At 46.1% G+C, this 16,546-nt stretch overlaps 1 protein-coding gene across 1 annotated transcript; it reads right to left on the minus strand.

Annotated features, from left to right (window-relative positions):
- Window positions 1-678: 678 nt before the first annotated feature.
- lpar4 (lysophosphatidic acid receptor 4) lies at window positions 679-8,296 on the minus strand. The gene is made up of 5 exons (XM_014198445.3): window positions 7,942-8,296; window positions 3,211-3,745; window positions 2,733-3,023; window positions 1,507-1,739; window positions 679-1,268 (listed from the first exon to the last, which is right to left on the minus strand). The coding sequence occupies exons 2-5, from the start codon at window positions 3,493-3,495 to the stop codon at window positions 914-916; spliced, it is 1,164 nt and encodes a 387-aa protein (XP_014053920.1). The 5' UTR covers window positions 3,496-3,745; window positions 7,942-8,296; the 3' UTR covers window positions 679-913.
- Between the last annotated feature and the right edge of the window lie 8,250 nt (window positions 8,297-16,546).

Here is a 16,546-nt window from a genome sequence, read left to right on the forward strand (position 1 = left end):
GGAGATTGCTGAGGTCCTGATCGTACGCATGTAGAAACTGTCGTGTTATGGAGAATATCCTAGCTCCGTAAATGAAATGAAGATCATGTGTATCTGGAGCATGTCTACTCCTTATATCTAAATAACATGTCAGATATACGGAAATATCTAGATAAAGATATCCCCTGATATTGACCCTATTCACCCAGTCAACAGTTCTCAACACTGCAACAGACTTCCTCGTTGGTTTATTGTTGAATTTGGGCATAACAGCGACATCTCACAGAAGTCCTCCACCTGCCCAATCCGAGACCATGATTGTGCTTCTGTTGTGGGAGTGGTAGCGAAGCAACCTTTATTTGCATGAAATTAAAATCTATTAATATGCATGACTGTTTCTCCCGACTGTGGAAGATCTGCTCTGGCATGCCGCATGAACCAGAGGAGAGCTTCACACACACTGAGGAAGAAAGAGTGGCAGAGGCGGCCGAACGATCGGCAAAGGTCCGACGAGGCGGGAGGTTTCAGATGGCACTCTATCCCCCTCTCCTCCCCCCTCTCCTTCCCCCTCTCCTCCCCCTCTCCTTCCCCTCTCCTCCCCCCTCTCCTCCCCCTCTCCTCCCCCTCTCCTTCCCCCTCTCCTTCCCCCTCTCCTTCCCCCTCTCCTTCCCCCTCTCCCCCCCCTCTCCTTCCCCCTCTCCTCCCCCCTCTTCCAAAAAGAAAATTCAATATTTTTTTGTTTGGTGCGGCGATAGAGTGGCATTTGAACTAGGGCTTCGACTCAGAGACCTGATCTCTCCATCCTGACCTGTCCTCTCTCTCTTCCTCTCTCTCTCTTCCTCTCTCTCTTCCTCTCTCTCTCTTCCTCTCTCTCTTCCTCTCTCTCTTCCTCTCTCTCTTCCTCTCTCTATTTCTCCCTGTCTCTCCTGCAGTGTCAGAACTGAGTCTCATTCACTCCTGTATCTTTCCCGTTGCTGGCAAGAGCGTGTGCGTCCTGTGTGTTTCTAGTGAGTGATGCTTCTTGTGAGTCTCTCCCGGTGACTGTCCAGTCCCATGTGTCTCTCCACGGTCTCCCATCCCTGGTCAGTGTCCCTGTGTCCTGCTGCGTCTCTGCCTCACTACTCAGGTGTGTGTCGCTGCGGGGGATGCTCTCAGCCCGGACCCCTCCCTTCCCCCCTGTGGTGAGACTCTTCTGGAAGGACTCAGAGGTAAAGTAGTACACCACTGGGTCTAGGCAGCAGTTGAGGGTGGCCAGACACAGGGTGATGGGGTACAGCGTCCGGACAAACCTTCAAACTCAGAACAGCGCTAATGAATGGCTTCAATGAGGCAAGTCATTTAGCAACAAACACCATACTGTACATACAGACAAAATCACATATCTAAAAACAGCAACACATTTCAGAGGATATTTACAAGAACGTTGAATAAGTGCAGTTTTATAAAAAATAGACATGTTGATTGATATATTGATTGATATATTGATTGATTGTTAAAGCATAAGCGCAAAAATGCAATTACTTATACCTCTCCAGGTTACAATTGGCCAGAGCCTGGGTCCGCACCATGGCGTAGAGGAAGAGGATGGAGTTGTAGGGGACGAAACAGACGATGAAGATGGCCAGGTGGACGAGAATCATACGGAGGACCCGGCGCTTGCTGTTGCAGCCGTGGCCGATGGTCCCTGGGCGACGAAGGGTTCTCAGCACCAGAGAGGAACACACCAGGTTGGTCATGAGGGGGAGGAGAAAACCTACGATCTGGAGAGGACAGGAAGTGCTTAGCACATACACGACACACACTAATAATATGATACACACACTGTGAGAGGTAAGGCCGGGATTCAATCCCATCGTGTTTGAAGACAAGACGGCTTTCAAAGGCAATATGATGGCATTCCCAGGGATCTTAATCAAGGGCAGATGCCGGTTGAATTGGAGATGACCTTTAACTGTCAAGCACGCTAAAGTGGTTTCTGATTGAATCCAGGTGATTCCAGGTGAGTCTTCCAGGTGATTGAAGAGAATCCTTCTCTCTCTATCCTTCCCTCCCACTCCCCCCTGCTTCTCTCCCTCCCTGCCTCCCTCCCTCTCGCCCTCCCTCCCTCTCGCCCTCCCTCCCTGCCTCCCTCTCGCCCTCCCTCCCTGCCTCCCACTCGCCCTCCCTCCCTCTCGCCCTCCCTCTCGCCCTCCCTCCCTGCCTCCCTCTCGCCCTCCCTCCCTCTCGCCCTCCCTCCCTGCATCCCTCTCGCCCTCCCTCCCTGCCTCCCTCCCTCCCTCCCTCCCTCCCTCCCTCCCTCCCTCCCTCCCTCCCTCCCTGCCTGCCTGCCTGCCTGCCTGCCTGCCTGCCTCCCTCCCTCCCTCCCTCCCTCCCTCCCTCCCTGCCTGCCTGCCTGCCTGCCTGCCTGCCTGCCTGCCTGCCTGCCTCCCTCCCTCCCTCCCTCCCTCCCTCCCTCCCTCCCTCCCTCCCTGCCTGCCTGCCTGCCTGCCTGCCTGCCTGCCTGCCTGCCTGCCTGCCTGCCTGCCTCCCTCCCTCCCTCCCTCCCTCCCTCCCTCCCTCCCTCCCTGCCTGCCTGCCTGCCTGCCTGCCTGCCTGCCTGCCTGCCTGCCTCCCTGCCTGCCTCCCTCCCTCCCTCCCTCCCTCCTCCCTGCCTGCCTGCCTGCCTGCCTGCCTGCCTGCCTGCCTGCCTGCCTGCCTGCCTCCCTCCCTCCCTCCCTCCCTCCCTCCCTCCCTCCCTCCCTCCCTCTCCTCACCTCTATAAAGATAGTGATCTTGGACAGGTATGTTTTCCAGGTGCTCTTGGAGAATCCCTCGAAGCAGGCCGTAACGCGGTTCGCCTGGTTGATCGTGGAAAAGAAGGTGACCGATATCCCTCCACCCACGATGGTGAGCCAGACCGCAGCACACACCAGTCCTGCGTTCTTCCGCGTGCGGACTGAGCGCGATCGAAAGGGGTAGACAATGGCCAGAAAGCGGTCCACACTGATGCAGGTGAGGAACAGCATGGAGCCATAGATATTGGTGATGAAGGCTGTTCCTGATACCTGGGGGATGGAGAAAGATTGGCTGGTTAATTGATTAATGAATTTACTAATTGATTAATTAATTAATTCATTGCCTGACACCTGGGGGGTGGAATAGATGTATTAGACAGAAACACATATACAGCCAAACACCTGTGCGATGACAGAACACTTCACACAGTGAAAAGGGCTAGAGACTAGTACCTACCTTGCAGAGTTCGTCTCCAAAGGGCCAGTGTCGGTTGACGTTGTAGTAGACCTTGAAGGGCAGCGTGAACACAAACACAAGGTCTGACAACGCCAGGTTAGTCATGAACAGCGTTGTCTCGTTGCGTAGCTTCATCCGGAAGCAGAACACAAAGAGAGCAGCACAGTTGGTGCAGAGCCCCAGGACAAACACCACGCTGTAGACCACGCTGTACAGGTCATACTTAAAGCTGTCATCTATCCCACAGTCCTCCATGCCTGTCTCATTCAGCACCAGACCAGCCATGCTGAGGCCGGGGGGGAGGTCTCTGGGGAGATCAGCGCGGGGTCCACCAGGCAAGACCCCTCCAGGCCATCATGATCACACACACACACACACACACACACACACACACACACACACACACACACACACACACACACACACACACACACACACACACACACACACACACACACACACACACACACACACACACACACACTCCCAAAGATGTTGACACTATGTGTGTGTGTGTGTGGGCTGGTCGCTCCCCCTGCAGACAGGAATAAACATGTCTGTTAGCATGATACTATAGATACCAGACCAATACAGCTCTATCTTTCTGTCAGTCCTACTGTAGATACCAGTCTTTCTGTCAGTCCTACTGTAGATACCAGACCAATACAGCTGTATCTTTCTGTCAGTCCTACTGTAGATACCAGACCAATACAGCTGTATCTTTCTGTCAGTCCTACTGTAGATACCAGACCAATACAGCTGCATCTTTCTGTCAGTCCTACAGTAGATACCAGACCAATACAGCTGTATCTTTCTGTCAGTCCTACTGTAGATACCAGACCAATACAGATGTGTCTTTCCGTCAGTCCTACAGTAGATACTACAACTCAGACAGACAGACAGGCAGGCAGGCAGGCAGACAGGCAGGCAGGCAGGCAGGCAGGCAGGCAGGCAGGCAGGCAGGCAGGCAGGCAGGCAGACAGACAGACAGACAGACAGACAGACAGACAGACAGACAGACAGACAGACAGACAGACAGACAGACAGACAGACAGACAGACAGACAGACAGACAGACCATGCCATGTAGAATGTATCATGTCAAAGTGTACAAGCTGATAATCAGATCATGTTCCCCAATGCCTGTCTCTTTTCTCCATTATTCCAGTGTTATTATGGGGGTTAAAACTATAAACAGATTACGTAGGAGTCACAGGTCCTAGTCCTAATTCTAGTCCTAACCCTGGTCCTTGTCCTAACCCTAGTCCTAGTCATAACCCTAGTCCTAGTCCTAATTCTAGTCCAAGTCCTAATCCTAGTCCTAGTCATAACCCTAGCCCTAGTTCTAGTCCTAATCCTAACCCTAGTCCTAGTCCTAATTCTAGTCCTAGTCCTAACCCTAGTCCTAATTATAGTACTAATCATAGTCCTAGTCCTAATTCTAGTCCTAACCCTAGTCCTAATCCTAGTCCTAATTCTAGTCCTAGTCCTAGTCCTAGTCCTAATTCTAGTCCAAGTCCTAATCCTAGTCCTAGTCATAACCCTAGCCCTAGTTCTTGTCCTAGTCCTAATCCTAGTCCTAACCCTAGTCCTAGTCCTAGTCCTAATCCTAGTCCTAATCCTAGTCCTAATCCTAGCCCTAGTCCTAGTCCTAATCCTAGTCCTAATTCTAGTCATAGTCCTAGTACTAATTCTAGTCCTAGTAATAAACCTAGTCCTAACCCTAGTACTAATCCTAGTCCTACTTCTAATCCTAGTCCTAATTCTAGTCCTAATTCTAGTACTAATCCTAATTCTAGTCCTAGTCCTAATTATAGTACTAATCCTAGTCCTAGTCCTAATTCTAGTCCTAATTCTAGTCCTAATCCTAGTCCTAACCCTAGTCCTAATCCTAGCCCTAGTCCTAATTCTAGTCCTAGTACTAATCCTAGTCCTAGTACTAAACCTAGTCCTAATCCTAGTACTAATCCTAGTCCTAATTCTAGTCCTAATTCTAAACCTAGTAATAATCCTAGTCCTAATTCAGGTCCTAATTCTAATCCTAGTACTAATCCTAGTCCTAGTCCTAGTACTAATCCTAGTACTAATCCTAGTCCTAATTCTAATCCTGGTACTAATCCTAGTACTAATCCTAGTCCTAGTCCTAGTCCTAATTCTAATCCTAGTCCTAGTCCTAGTCCTAGTCCTATCTAACAATGTATGGAAAGAGAGAGCTGCTGGCGCTATAATTTATGAAACTATTTTACAAACAGGTTTTAATAAGCAATCACAACAGTTGAACAAGTAAATAACAGTATTTTTGGTTCAGTGTCTGATTATCTGGGTCGTCACTAGTTACCACAGCCACAAAGTCATACATCCCGCCTATTTCTCTTCTTAAAATTAAAACCCACCTTAACCACATGCATAACCCTAACCCACCTTAACCACATGCATAACCCTAACCCACCTTAACCACATGCATAACCCTAACCCACCTTAACATGCATAACCCTAACCCACCTTAACCACATGCATAACCCTAACCCACCTTAACCACATGCATAACCCTAACCCACCTTAACCACATGCATAACCCTAACCCACCTTAACATGCATAACCCTAACCCACCTTAACCACATGCATAACCCTAACCCACCTTAACCACATGCATAACCCTAACCCACCTTAACCACATGCATAACCCTTACCCACCTTAACCACATGCATAACCCTAACCCACCTTAACCACATGCATAACCCTAACCCACCTTAACCACATGCATAACCCTAACCCACCTTAACCACATGCATAACCCTAACCTACCTTAACCACATGCATAACCCTAACCCACCTTAACCACATGCATAACCCTAACCCACCTTAACCACATGCATAACTCTAACCCACCTTAACCACATGCATAACCCTAACCTACCTTAACCACATGCATAACCCTAACCCACCTTAACATGCATAACCCTAACCCACCTTAACCACATGCATAACCCTAACCTACCTTAACCACATGCATAACCCTAACCCACCTTAACCACATGCATAACCCTAACCCACCTTAACATGCATAACCCTAACCCACCTTAACCACATGCATAACCCTAACCCACCTTAACCACATGCATAACCCTAACCCACCTTAACCACATGCATAACCCTAACCCACCTTAACCACATGCATAACCCTAACCCACCTTAACCACATGCATAACCCTAACCCACCTTAACCACATGCATAACCCTAACCCACCTTAACATGCATAACCCTAACCCACCTTAACCACATGCATAACCCTAACCCACCTTAACCACATGCATAACCCTAACCCACCTTAACCCCATGCATAACCCTAACCCACCTTAACCACATGCATAACCCTAACCCACCTTAACCACATGCATAACCCTAACCCACCTTAACCACATGCATAACCCTAACCCACCTTAACCACATGCATAACCCTAACCCACCTTAACCACATGCATAACCCTAACCCACCTTAACCACATGCATAACCCTAACCCACATTAACCACATGCATAACCCTAACCCACCTTAACCACATGCATAACCCTAACCCACCTTAACCACATGCATAACCCTAACCCACCTTAACCACATGCATAACTCTAACCCACCTTAACCACATGCATAACCCTAACCCACCTTAACATGCATAACCCTAACCCACCTTAACCACATGCATAACCCTAACCCACCTTAACCACATGCATAACCCTAACCCACCTTAACCACATGCATAACCCTAACCCACCTTAACCACATGCATAACCCTAACCCACCTTAACCACATGCATAACCCTAACCCACCTTAACCACATGCATAACCCTAACCTACCTTAACCACATGCATAACCCTAACCCACCATAACCACATGCATAACCCTAACCCACCTTAACCACATGCATAACCCTAACCCACCATAACCACATGCATAACCCTAACCCACCTTAACCACATGCATAACCCTAACCCACCTTAACCACATGCATAACCCTAACCTACCTTAACCACACTGCTAACTGTAAATTTAAACCAAAATGAACTTTTTTTCATGCTTTTTTACAATTGGCTATACACTGGGTGTACAAAGCATTAGGCAAACCTGCTCTTTCCTTGACATAGACTGACCAGGTGACATGGACTGACCAGGTGACATGGACTGACCAGGTGAATGCAGGTGAAACCTACGATCCCTTATTGATGTCACCTGTTAAAACCACTTCAATCAGTGTAGATGAAGTGGAGGAGACAGGTTAAAGAAGGATTTTAAGCAAAGACACAATTCAGACATGGATTGTGTATGTGTGTCATTCAGAGGGTGAATGAGCAAGACAAAATATTTAAGTGCTTTTGAACGGGGTATGGTGATAGGTGCCAGGCACACTGGTTTGTGTCAAGAACTGCAACGCTGATGGGTTTTTCACGCTCAACAGTTTCCTGTTTGTATCAAGAATGGTCCACCACCCAAAAGACATCCAGCCAACTTGACACAACTGTGGGGAGCATTTTAGTCAACATGGACCAGCATCCCTGTGAAACGCTTTCCACACCTTGTAGAGTCCATACCCTGACAAAATGAGGCTGTTCTGAGGGCAAAAGGAGGTGCAATGTTTTCCTGATGTTTTGTACACCCAGCGTATATTTTTACTTTGTGGCTGTGGTTACTAGTTATCTGAGTTAGTGAGGATGATGATGATGACAGCTCACCTCGTTGTAGAATCAGACTGGTTCACTGACAAGTGTTCCGTTTTTCTTCTGCCCTGGACTGCCGGAGGGTCTCACCGCAGTAACTTCACTTCCCACAGTATTTTAAAGTTTCCCGGATTCTGTCATGTCGTCAAAACTTATCAAACTTGCCGTATCCAGAAGAGCTGTTTATTTTTTACTTTGGCAGAAAACAGAGTAAGGGATCCCATTCAGCGCGTGTCTGTGTCTAGTTGAATGTAGAGTTCGGTGGAGGATTTTTTTGTGTGTTCGTGTGCAGTCGGTGGTAGCCTGGAGGTCGACTTGCATGGCCGCAGGAAATGAGACGATAGCACTTCGGTCGCTGGAGGGGCGCGGGGCACTTCCCCCACACACACACACACACACACACACACACACACACACACACACACACACACACACACACACACACACACACACACACACACACACACACACACACACACACACACACACACACACACACACACACACACGAGTGGGGCAGGGGGCATGGTAGAGAGAGAGAGAGAGGGGCGGGCACTTAATAGGGAATTGTTGGCATTGAGGAGGGAAGGAGTGAGTGAGCGAGTGGGGCAGGGGGCATGGTGAGAGAGAGAGAGAGAGAGAGAGAGGGGCGGGCAGGAGAGGGATGGAGAGAGGGGGCCCGGGGTGGGAGAGAGAGCGGACAGGGCAGGGTAGGGAGAGAGAGAGAAGGGCAGGAATTGGGAGAGAGAGAGGGGCAGGAATTGGAGAGAGAGAGGAGAGGGAGAGATAGAGAGGGGTAGGGGAGAGAGAGAGGGGGGGCAGGGGAAGGAGAGAGAGGGGCAGGGGAAGGAGAGAGAGGGGCAAGGGAGGGAGGAGAGAGAGAGAGAGAGAGAGAGAGAGAGAGAGAGAGAGCAGAGAGACGGGGGGAGAGAGAGAGGAGAGAGAGAGAGAGAGAGAGGAGAGAGAGAGAGAATCACGTGTCCAGACACATTGGGAGCTGATAGCAGACTGATCCAGACACTCAGACTCAACACTCTGGTTGGTTTATCAGGAGAGTGTAGTTCTAGATTCTGTTCTTCTATGCTCACCTCCTTTCCTCCAGTAAGTACACCACCAGACTACAAGAGGAAGTGACATGTACCTCTCAGTGTGGAGCTGTAAACAGTTAGTCTATGGATAGTGTTGGTATGATGTAGTGCAGTCCATGACATGAAGTGTTGGTCGGATCAAAATCATATCACAGCATCCTTCCAGCCATACTGTCTGGTATTTTATTAGGATCCCCATTAGCTGTTGTGAAAACAGCAGCTACTCTTCCTGTGGTCCACACAGAACATGAAACATGAAACATAATACAGAACATTAATAGACAAGAACAGCTCAAAGACAGAACTACATCAATTAAAAATAATCACACGTAGCCTACATATCAAAACATACACACAACCTGTCTAGGTCAAATAGGAGAGAGGTGTTGTGCTGTGAGGTGTTGCTTTCTCTGTTTTTTGAAACCAGGTTTTCTGTTCATCTGAGCAATATGAGATGGGACGGAGTTCCATGCAATAATGGTCCTATATAATACTGTACGCTGTCTTGAATTTGTTCAATTAGCTAGTAAAGTCGATTCTTCTAGAGAATTATAACACTTCTGCATTCTCTCTGACACAGATTTACCTCACAATGTGTCAGTGATGTCACCGGATCAGATTTGAATGTGTGTGAAATGCTTGATAGTGTGTGATGTAAACAGAGAGGTCTACTTTCTTGGGGACCTGAATATTGACTGGTTTTCATCAAGCTGTCCTCTCAAGAGGAAGCTTCTCACTGTAACCAGTGCCTGTAATCTGGTTCAGATTATTAATCAACCTACCAGGGTGTTCACAAACACTACAGGAACAAGATCATCCACACGTATTGATCACATTTGTACTAATACTGTAAAACTTTGTTCTAAAGCTGTATCCGGACCCATTGGATGCAATCTTGAATTTGTTCTGGATTTGGGGACTGTGAAAAGACCCCTGGTGGCATGTCTGGTGGGATAAGTGTGTATGTCAGAGATGTGTGTAAATTGATTATGCAAACCATTTCTGATTTTCAACACGTAATGTTTCCGATAAAAATAAGAAGTGATGCAGTCGGTCTTTCCTCAACTCTTAGCCAAGAGAGTATGGCATACATAGTATTAATATCAGCCCTCTGATTACAATGAAGAGCAAGACGTGCCGCTCTGTTCTGGACCAGCTGCAGCTTAACTAGGTCTTTCCTTGCAGCACTGGACCACACGACTGGACAATAATCAAGATTAGACAAAACTAGAGTCTGCAGGACTTGTTTTCTGGAGTGTGGTGTTAAACAGAGCATCTCTTTATTACGGACAGACCTCTCCCCATCTTTACAACCATTGAATCTATATGTTTTTTACCAAGTCTACACGTGACCACCCACTCACTCACTCACTCACACACACACACACACATCCACACAGCTATATATAGCTGCATGTCAGACACTTCTCATTGTGTGTGTGCCTGTTTGTGAGCAGGATGTCCTGTCCTCTCCTGCTATTGTACAGCTATGAGGGGTGAAAGGGGACTAAATTTAGCCTAACATAGCTGCTGATAAGTCTCACCAAGTCACCTAACATGTAACTGAGTGCCTAAGAAACCACCTTGAATTAACATGGACTGTCAATGGAGATGTGTTTTTCTTAGGTGTTCACACATATAGTACCAGTCAAACGTTTTTTTTTTACTATTTTCTACGTTGTAGAATAATAGTGAAGATATCAAAACTATGAAATAGCACACATGTAATCATGTAGTAACCAAAAAAGTGTTAAACAAACAAATTCTTCAAAGTAGCCAGCCTTTGCCTTGATGACAGCTTTGCACGCTATTGGCATTCTCTCAACCAGCTTCATAAGGTAGTCACCTGGAATGCATTTCAATGATCATGTGTGCCTTGTTAAAAGTTCATTTGTGGAATTTATATCCTTTTTAATAATGCGTTTGAGCCAATCAAATCAAATCAAATCAAATTTATTTTTATATAGCCCTTCGTACATCAGCTGATATTCTCAAAGTGCTGTACAGAAACCCAGCCTAAAACCCCAAACAGCAAGCAAAGCATGTGAAAGAAGCACGGTGGCTAGGAAAAACTCCCTAGGAAAAACTCCCTAGAAAGGCCAAAAACCTAGGAAGAAACCTAGAGAGGAACCAGGCTATGAGGGGTGGCCAGTCCTCTTCTGGCTGTGCAGGGTGGATATTATAACAGAACATGGTCAAAATGTTAAAATGTTAAAATGTTCATAAATGACCAGCATGGTCAAATAATAATAATCATAGTAGTTGTCGAGGGTGCAACAAGCACGTCCGGTGAACAGGTCAGGGTTCCATAGCCGCAGGCAGAACAGTTGAAACTGGAGCAGCAGCACGGCCAGGTGGACTGGGGACAGCAAGGAGTCATCATACCAGGTAGTCCTGAGGCATGGTCCAATCAATTGTGTTGTGACAAGGTAGGGTTGATATACAGAAAATAGCCCTATTTGGTAAAAGACCAAGTCCATATTGTGGCAAGAACAGCTCAAATAACATTTTACATTTTTTTTTTACATTTTAGTCATTTAGCAGACACTTTTATCCAGAGCGACTTACAGTAGTGAATACATACATTTCATGCATTTCAAAAAAAAAATGGTACTGGCCCCCTTGGGAATGGAACCCACAACCCTGGCGTTGCACACACCATGCTGGCATTGCAAACACCATGCTCTACCAACTGAGCCGCAGGGAAGGCTAAATAAGTGAAGAGAAATGACAGTCCATCATTACTTTCAGACATGAAGGTCAGTCAATGACCTCCAGTCAATGAACATTTCAAGAACTTTGAAAGTTTCTTCAAGTGCAGTCGCAAAACCATCAAGCGCTATGATGAAACTGTCTCTCATGAGGACCACCACAGGAAAGGAAGACACAGAGTTACATGTGCTGCAGAGGATAAGTTCATTAGAGTTACCAGCCTCAGAAATTGGCAATTAACTGCACCTCAGATTACAGCCCAAATTAATGCTTCACAGAGTTCAAGTAATAGACACATCTCAACATGAACTGTTCAGAGGATACTAGGTGAATTAGGCCTTCATGGTTGAATTTCTGCAAAGAAACCACTACTAAAGGACACCAATAGGAAGAATACACTTTCTTGGGCCAAGAAACACAAGCAATGTACATTATACCAGTGGAAATCTGTCCTTTGGTCTGATGAGTCCAAATTTGAGATTTTTGATTCCAACCTCCGTGTCTTTGTGAGATGCGGTGTGGGTGAACGGATGATGTCTGCATGTGTGGTTCCCACTGTGAAGCATGGAGGAGGAGGTGTGATGTTGGGGGGGTGCTTTGCTGGTGACAGTGTCAGTGATTTATTAATAATTCAAGGCACACTTAACCAGCATGGCTACCACAGAATTCTGCAGCGATACGCCATCCCATCTGGTTTGTGCCTAATGGGACTATAATTTGTTTTTGACAATTTGACAGTGACTCAAAACACAACTCCAGGCTGTGTAAGGGCTATTTGACCAAGAAGGAGAGTGATGGAGTGTTGCATCAGATGACCTGGCCTCCACAATCACTCGACCTCAACCCAATTGAGATGGTTTGGGATGAGTCGGACCGCAGAGTGAAGAAAAAGTAGCCAACAAGTGCTCAGCATACGTGGGAACTCCTTCAAGACTGTTGGAAAAGCATTCCAGGTGACTACCTCATGAAGCTGTTTGAGAGAATGCCAAGAGTGTGCAAAGCTGTCATCAAGGCAAAGGGTGGCTACTTGGAAGAATCTCAAATATAAAATATATTTTGATTTGTTTAACAATTTTTTGGTTACTACATGATTCCATATGTGTTATTTCATAGTGTTGATGTCATCACTATTATTCTACAATGTAGAAAATAGTAAAAAAAATATTGAGAAAATTAAAAATGGAGAAATGATGACTAAACTTAACAAAAAGAACAAGAAACTGTATTATGAAGCCAATTATATAAAGAATGATGGAAAAAAAACTTGAGTACTTTAATTAAATGACATTATGGGTAGAAAGACGAATTCAACTCCCTCTTTAAACGAATAAGATGGATTATTCATCACAAAGCCATTTGATGTTGGCAATTATTGTTTTAATGATTACTTCATTGGCAAAGTGGGCAAACCTAGGCAGAAAATGCCAACAATCAAGTGTGGCCATTGTATCCATGCATTAAAAAACAAAAATGGAAGAAAAGCATTGTAAGTTAGAATTTTGTGAAGTAAGTGTTGGAGAGAAAATATTGTTATCGATCAACAATGACAAACCTGGCATTGACAACTTAGATGGAAAGCTACTGAGGATGGTGGCTGACTCTATAGCCACACTTATCTGTCATATCTTTAATCTGAGCCTAGAGGAAGGTGTTTGTCCTCAGGCCTGGAGGGAAGCCAAAGTCATTTCATTACCCAAGAGTGGTAACGCGGCCTCTTCTAGTTCAAACAGCAGACCTATCAGCTTGTTGCCAGCTCTTAGCAAACTGTTGGAAACATTGTGTTTGACCAAATACAATGCTATTTCTCTGTAAACATATTGACAACAGACTTTCAGAATGCTTATAGAAAAGGGAACTCAACATGTACTGCACTGACACATATAAATTATTTTTGAAAGAAATTGATAATAAGATTGTGGGACCTGTACTGTTAGATTTCATTGCAGCCTTTGAAATTATTAGTCTTTTTTTAAATCATTCACCCCTTTTTCTCCCCAATTTTGTGGTATCCAATTGGTAGAAGTTACAGTCTTGTCTCATCGCTGCAACTCCTGTATGGACTCGGGAGAGGCGAAGGTCGAGAGCCATGCGTTCTCCGAAACACATCCCAACCAAGCTTAACATCAAGGCGGTGACCTGATCCTGTAGGTTCATGCTCTACAACATTCGCAGAGTACGACCCTGCCTCACACAGGAAGCGGCGCAGGTCCTAATCCAGGCACTTGTCATCTCCCGCCTGGATTACTGCAACTCGCTGTTGGCTGGGCTCCCTGCCTGTGCCATTAACCCCCTACAACTCATCCAGAACGCCGCAGCCCGTCTGGTGTTCAACCTTCCCAAGTTCTCTCACGTCACCCCGCTCCTCCGCTCTCTCCACTGGCTTCCAGTTGAAGCTCGCATCCGCTACAAGACCATGGTGCTTGCCTACGGAGCTGTGAGGGGAACGGCACCTCCATACCTTCAGGCTCTGATCAGGCCCTACACCCAAACAAGGGCACTGCGTTCATCCACCTCTGGCCTGCTGGCCCCCCTACCTCTGAGGAAGCACAGTTCCCGCTCAGCCAAGTCAAAACTGTTCGCTGCTCTGGCACCCCAATGGTGGAATAAGCTCCCTCACTGCGCCAGGACAGCGGAGTCAATCACCACCTTCCGGAGACACCTGAAACCCCACCTCTTTAACCTCTTGGGGCTAGGTGGGACGCTAGCGTGCCACCTGTGGTGCACTCCATCAACAGCAGGTGCATTTCAAGAGCGGCAAATTTGAATCCAAATAAATGTCAAAATTCAAATTTTTCAAAAATACAACTATGTTACACCATTTGAAAGATAAACATCTCCTTAATCTAACCACGTTTTACGATTTCAAAAAGGTTTTACGGCGAAAGCATAAATTTAGAGTATGTTAGGACAGTACATTTACAAGAGTTGTGTGTAATGTTTTGTCAAGTCAAAGACAGGGTCACCAAAACCATAAAACCAGCTAAAATGATACACTAACCTTTTACAATCTCCATCAGATGACACTCCTAGGACATTATGTTAGACAATGCATGCATTTTTAGTTCTATCAAGTTCATATTTATATACAAAAACAGCGTTTTACTATGGCATTGATGTTGAGGAAATCGTTTCCCTCCAATAACCGGCAGTCAAGTCAGCGTCAGAAATTAAATAATTAAAATTAGAAAACATTGTTAAAATATTATATTGTCATTTAAAGAATTATAGATTTACATCTTTTGAACGCAATCAACTTGCCAGATTTAAAAATAACCTTACTGGGAAATCACACTTTGCAATAATCTGAGCACTGTGCCCAGAAAAATACGCGTTGCGATACAGACTAGACGTCATGTTGGGGAGATCTAAAATCGAAAATACTATGTAAATAATCCATTACCTTTGATTCTCTTCATCAGATGTCACTTCCAGGTATCACAGGTCCATAACGAATGTAGTTTTGTTCAAAAAAGCTCATCATTTATGTCCAAAAATCTCCGTCTCGTTAGCACATGATGTAAGCCAGCCGGACTTCTCGTCATGAACGAGGGGAAAAAATATATTTCCGTTCGTTCAAACATGTCAAACGTTGTATAGCATAAATCATTAGGGCCTTTTTTAACCAGAACATGAATAATATTCAAGGTGGACGAATGCATAGCCTTTTATAACGTATTGGAACGAGGGTACCCAACATGAAGTAGCGCGCCAGGTGTCTAATGGGACATCACCGTTCCATGGCTCTTGTTCGGTCAGATCTCCCTCCAGAAGACTCAAAACACTTTGTAAAGGCTGGTGACATCTAGTGGAAGCAATAGGAAGTGCCAAAATATTCCTAAACCCCTGTGTCTTTCAATGGGATAGCTTTAAAGTCAATACAACACATCAGGTATCCACTTCCTGTCAGAAAATGTCTCAGGGTTTTGCCTGCCAAATGAGTTCTGTTATACTCACAGACACCATTCAAACAGTTTTGGAAACTTTAGAGTGTTTTCTATCCATATATAATAAGTATATGCATATTCTAGTTACTGGGTAGGATTAGTAACCAGATTAAATCGGGTACATTTTTTTTATCCAGACGTGCAAATGCTGCCCCCTAGACCCAACAGGTTAAGGAATACCTAGGATAGGATAAAGTAATCCTTCTAACCCACCCCCCCCCTTAAAATATTTAGATGCACTATTGTAAAGTGGTTGTTCCACTGGATATCATAAGGTGAATGCACCAATTTGTAAGTCGCTCTGGATAAGAGCGTCTGCTAAATGACTTAAATGTAAATGTAAGCCACACTGCTTCTTGACACAATGCCCATCCAACCCGGAAGCCAGCCGAACCAATGTGTCAGAGGAAACACCGTACACCAGGCAACCTGGTCAGCATGCACTGCACCCGGCCTGCCACAGGAGTTGCAAGTGCGCGATGGGACAAGGATCTCCCTGCCGGCCAAACACTCCCCTAACCCAGACGACGCTGGGCCAATTGTGCGCCGCCCCATGGGCCTCCCGGTCACAGCCGGCTGTGTCAGAGCCTGGACTCAAACCCAGAATCTTTGGTGGCACAGCTAGCACTGCGATGCAATGCCTTAGACCACTGTGCCACCCAGGAGGCCTACCTTTGATATTATTGACCATAACATTTCCCAGTCCATGTGATCAAAACAATCTTGAAGCGTGGATTCTGATTGGTCAGACCAGTGTTGAATGGTTCTAGTCACAGGTACCATTCAACGCTGGTCTGACCAATCGTAATTCATGCTTCAAGATAGTTTTGATCACGTGGACTGGGAAATGTTGCGGGCAGCCTCAGAGAACAACAA

Source organism: Salmo salar, chromosome 05 (assembly GCF_965601325.2).
Source record: "Salmo salar chromosome 05, fSalSal1, whole genome shotgun sequence".
Taxonomy (NCBI): domain Eukaryota; kingdom Metazoa; phylum Chordata; class Actinopteri; order Salmoniformes; family Salmonidae; genus Salmo; species Salmo salar.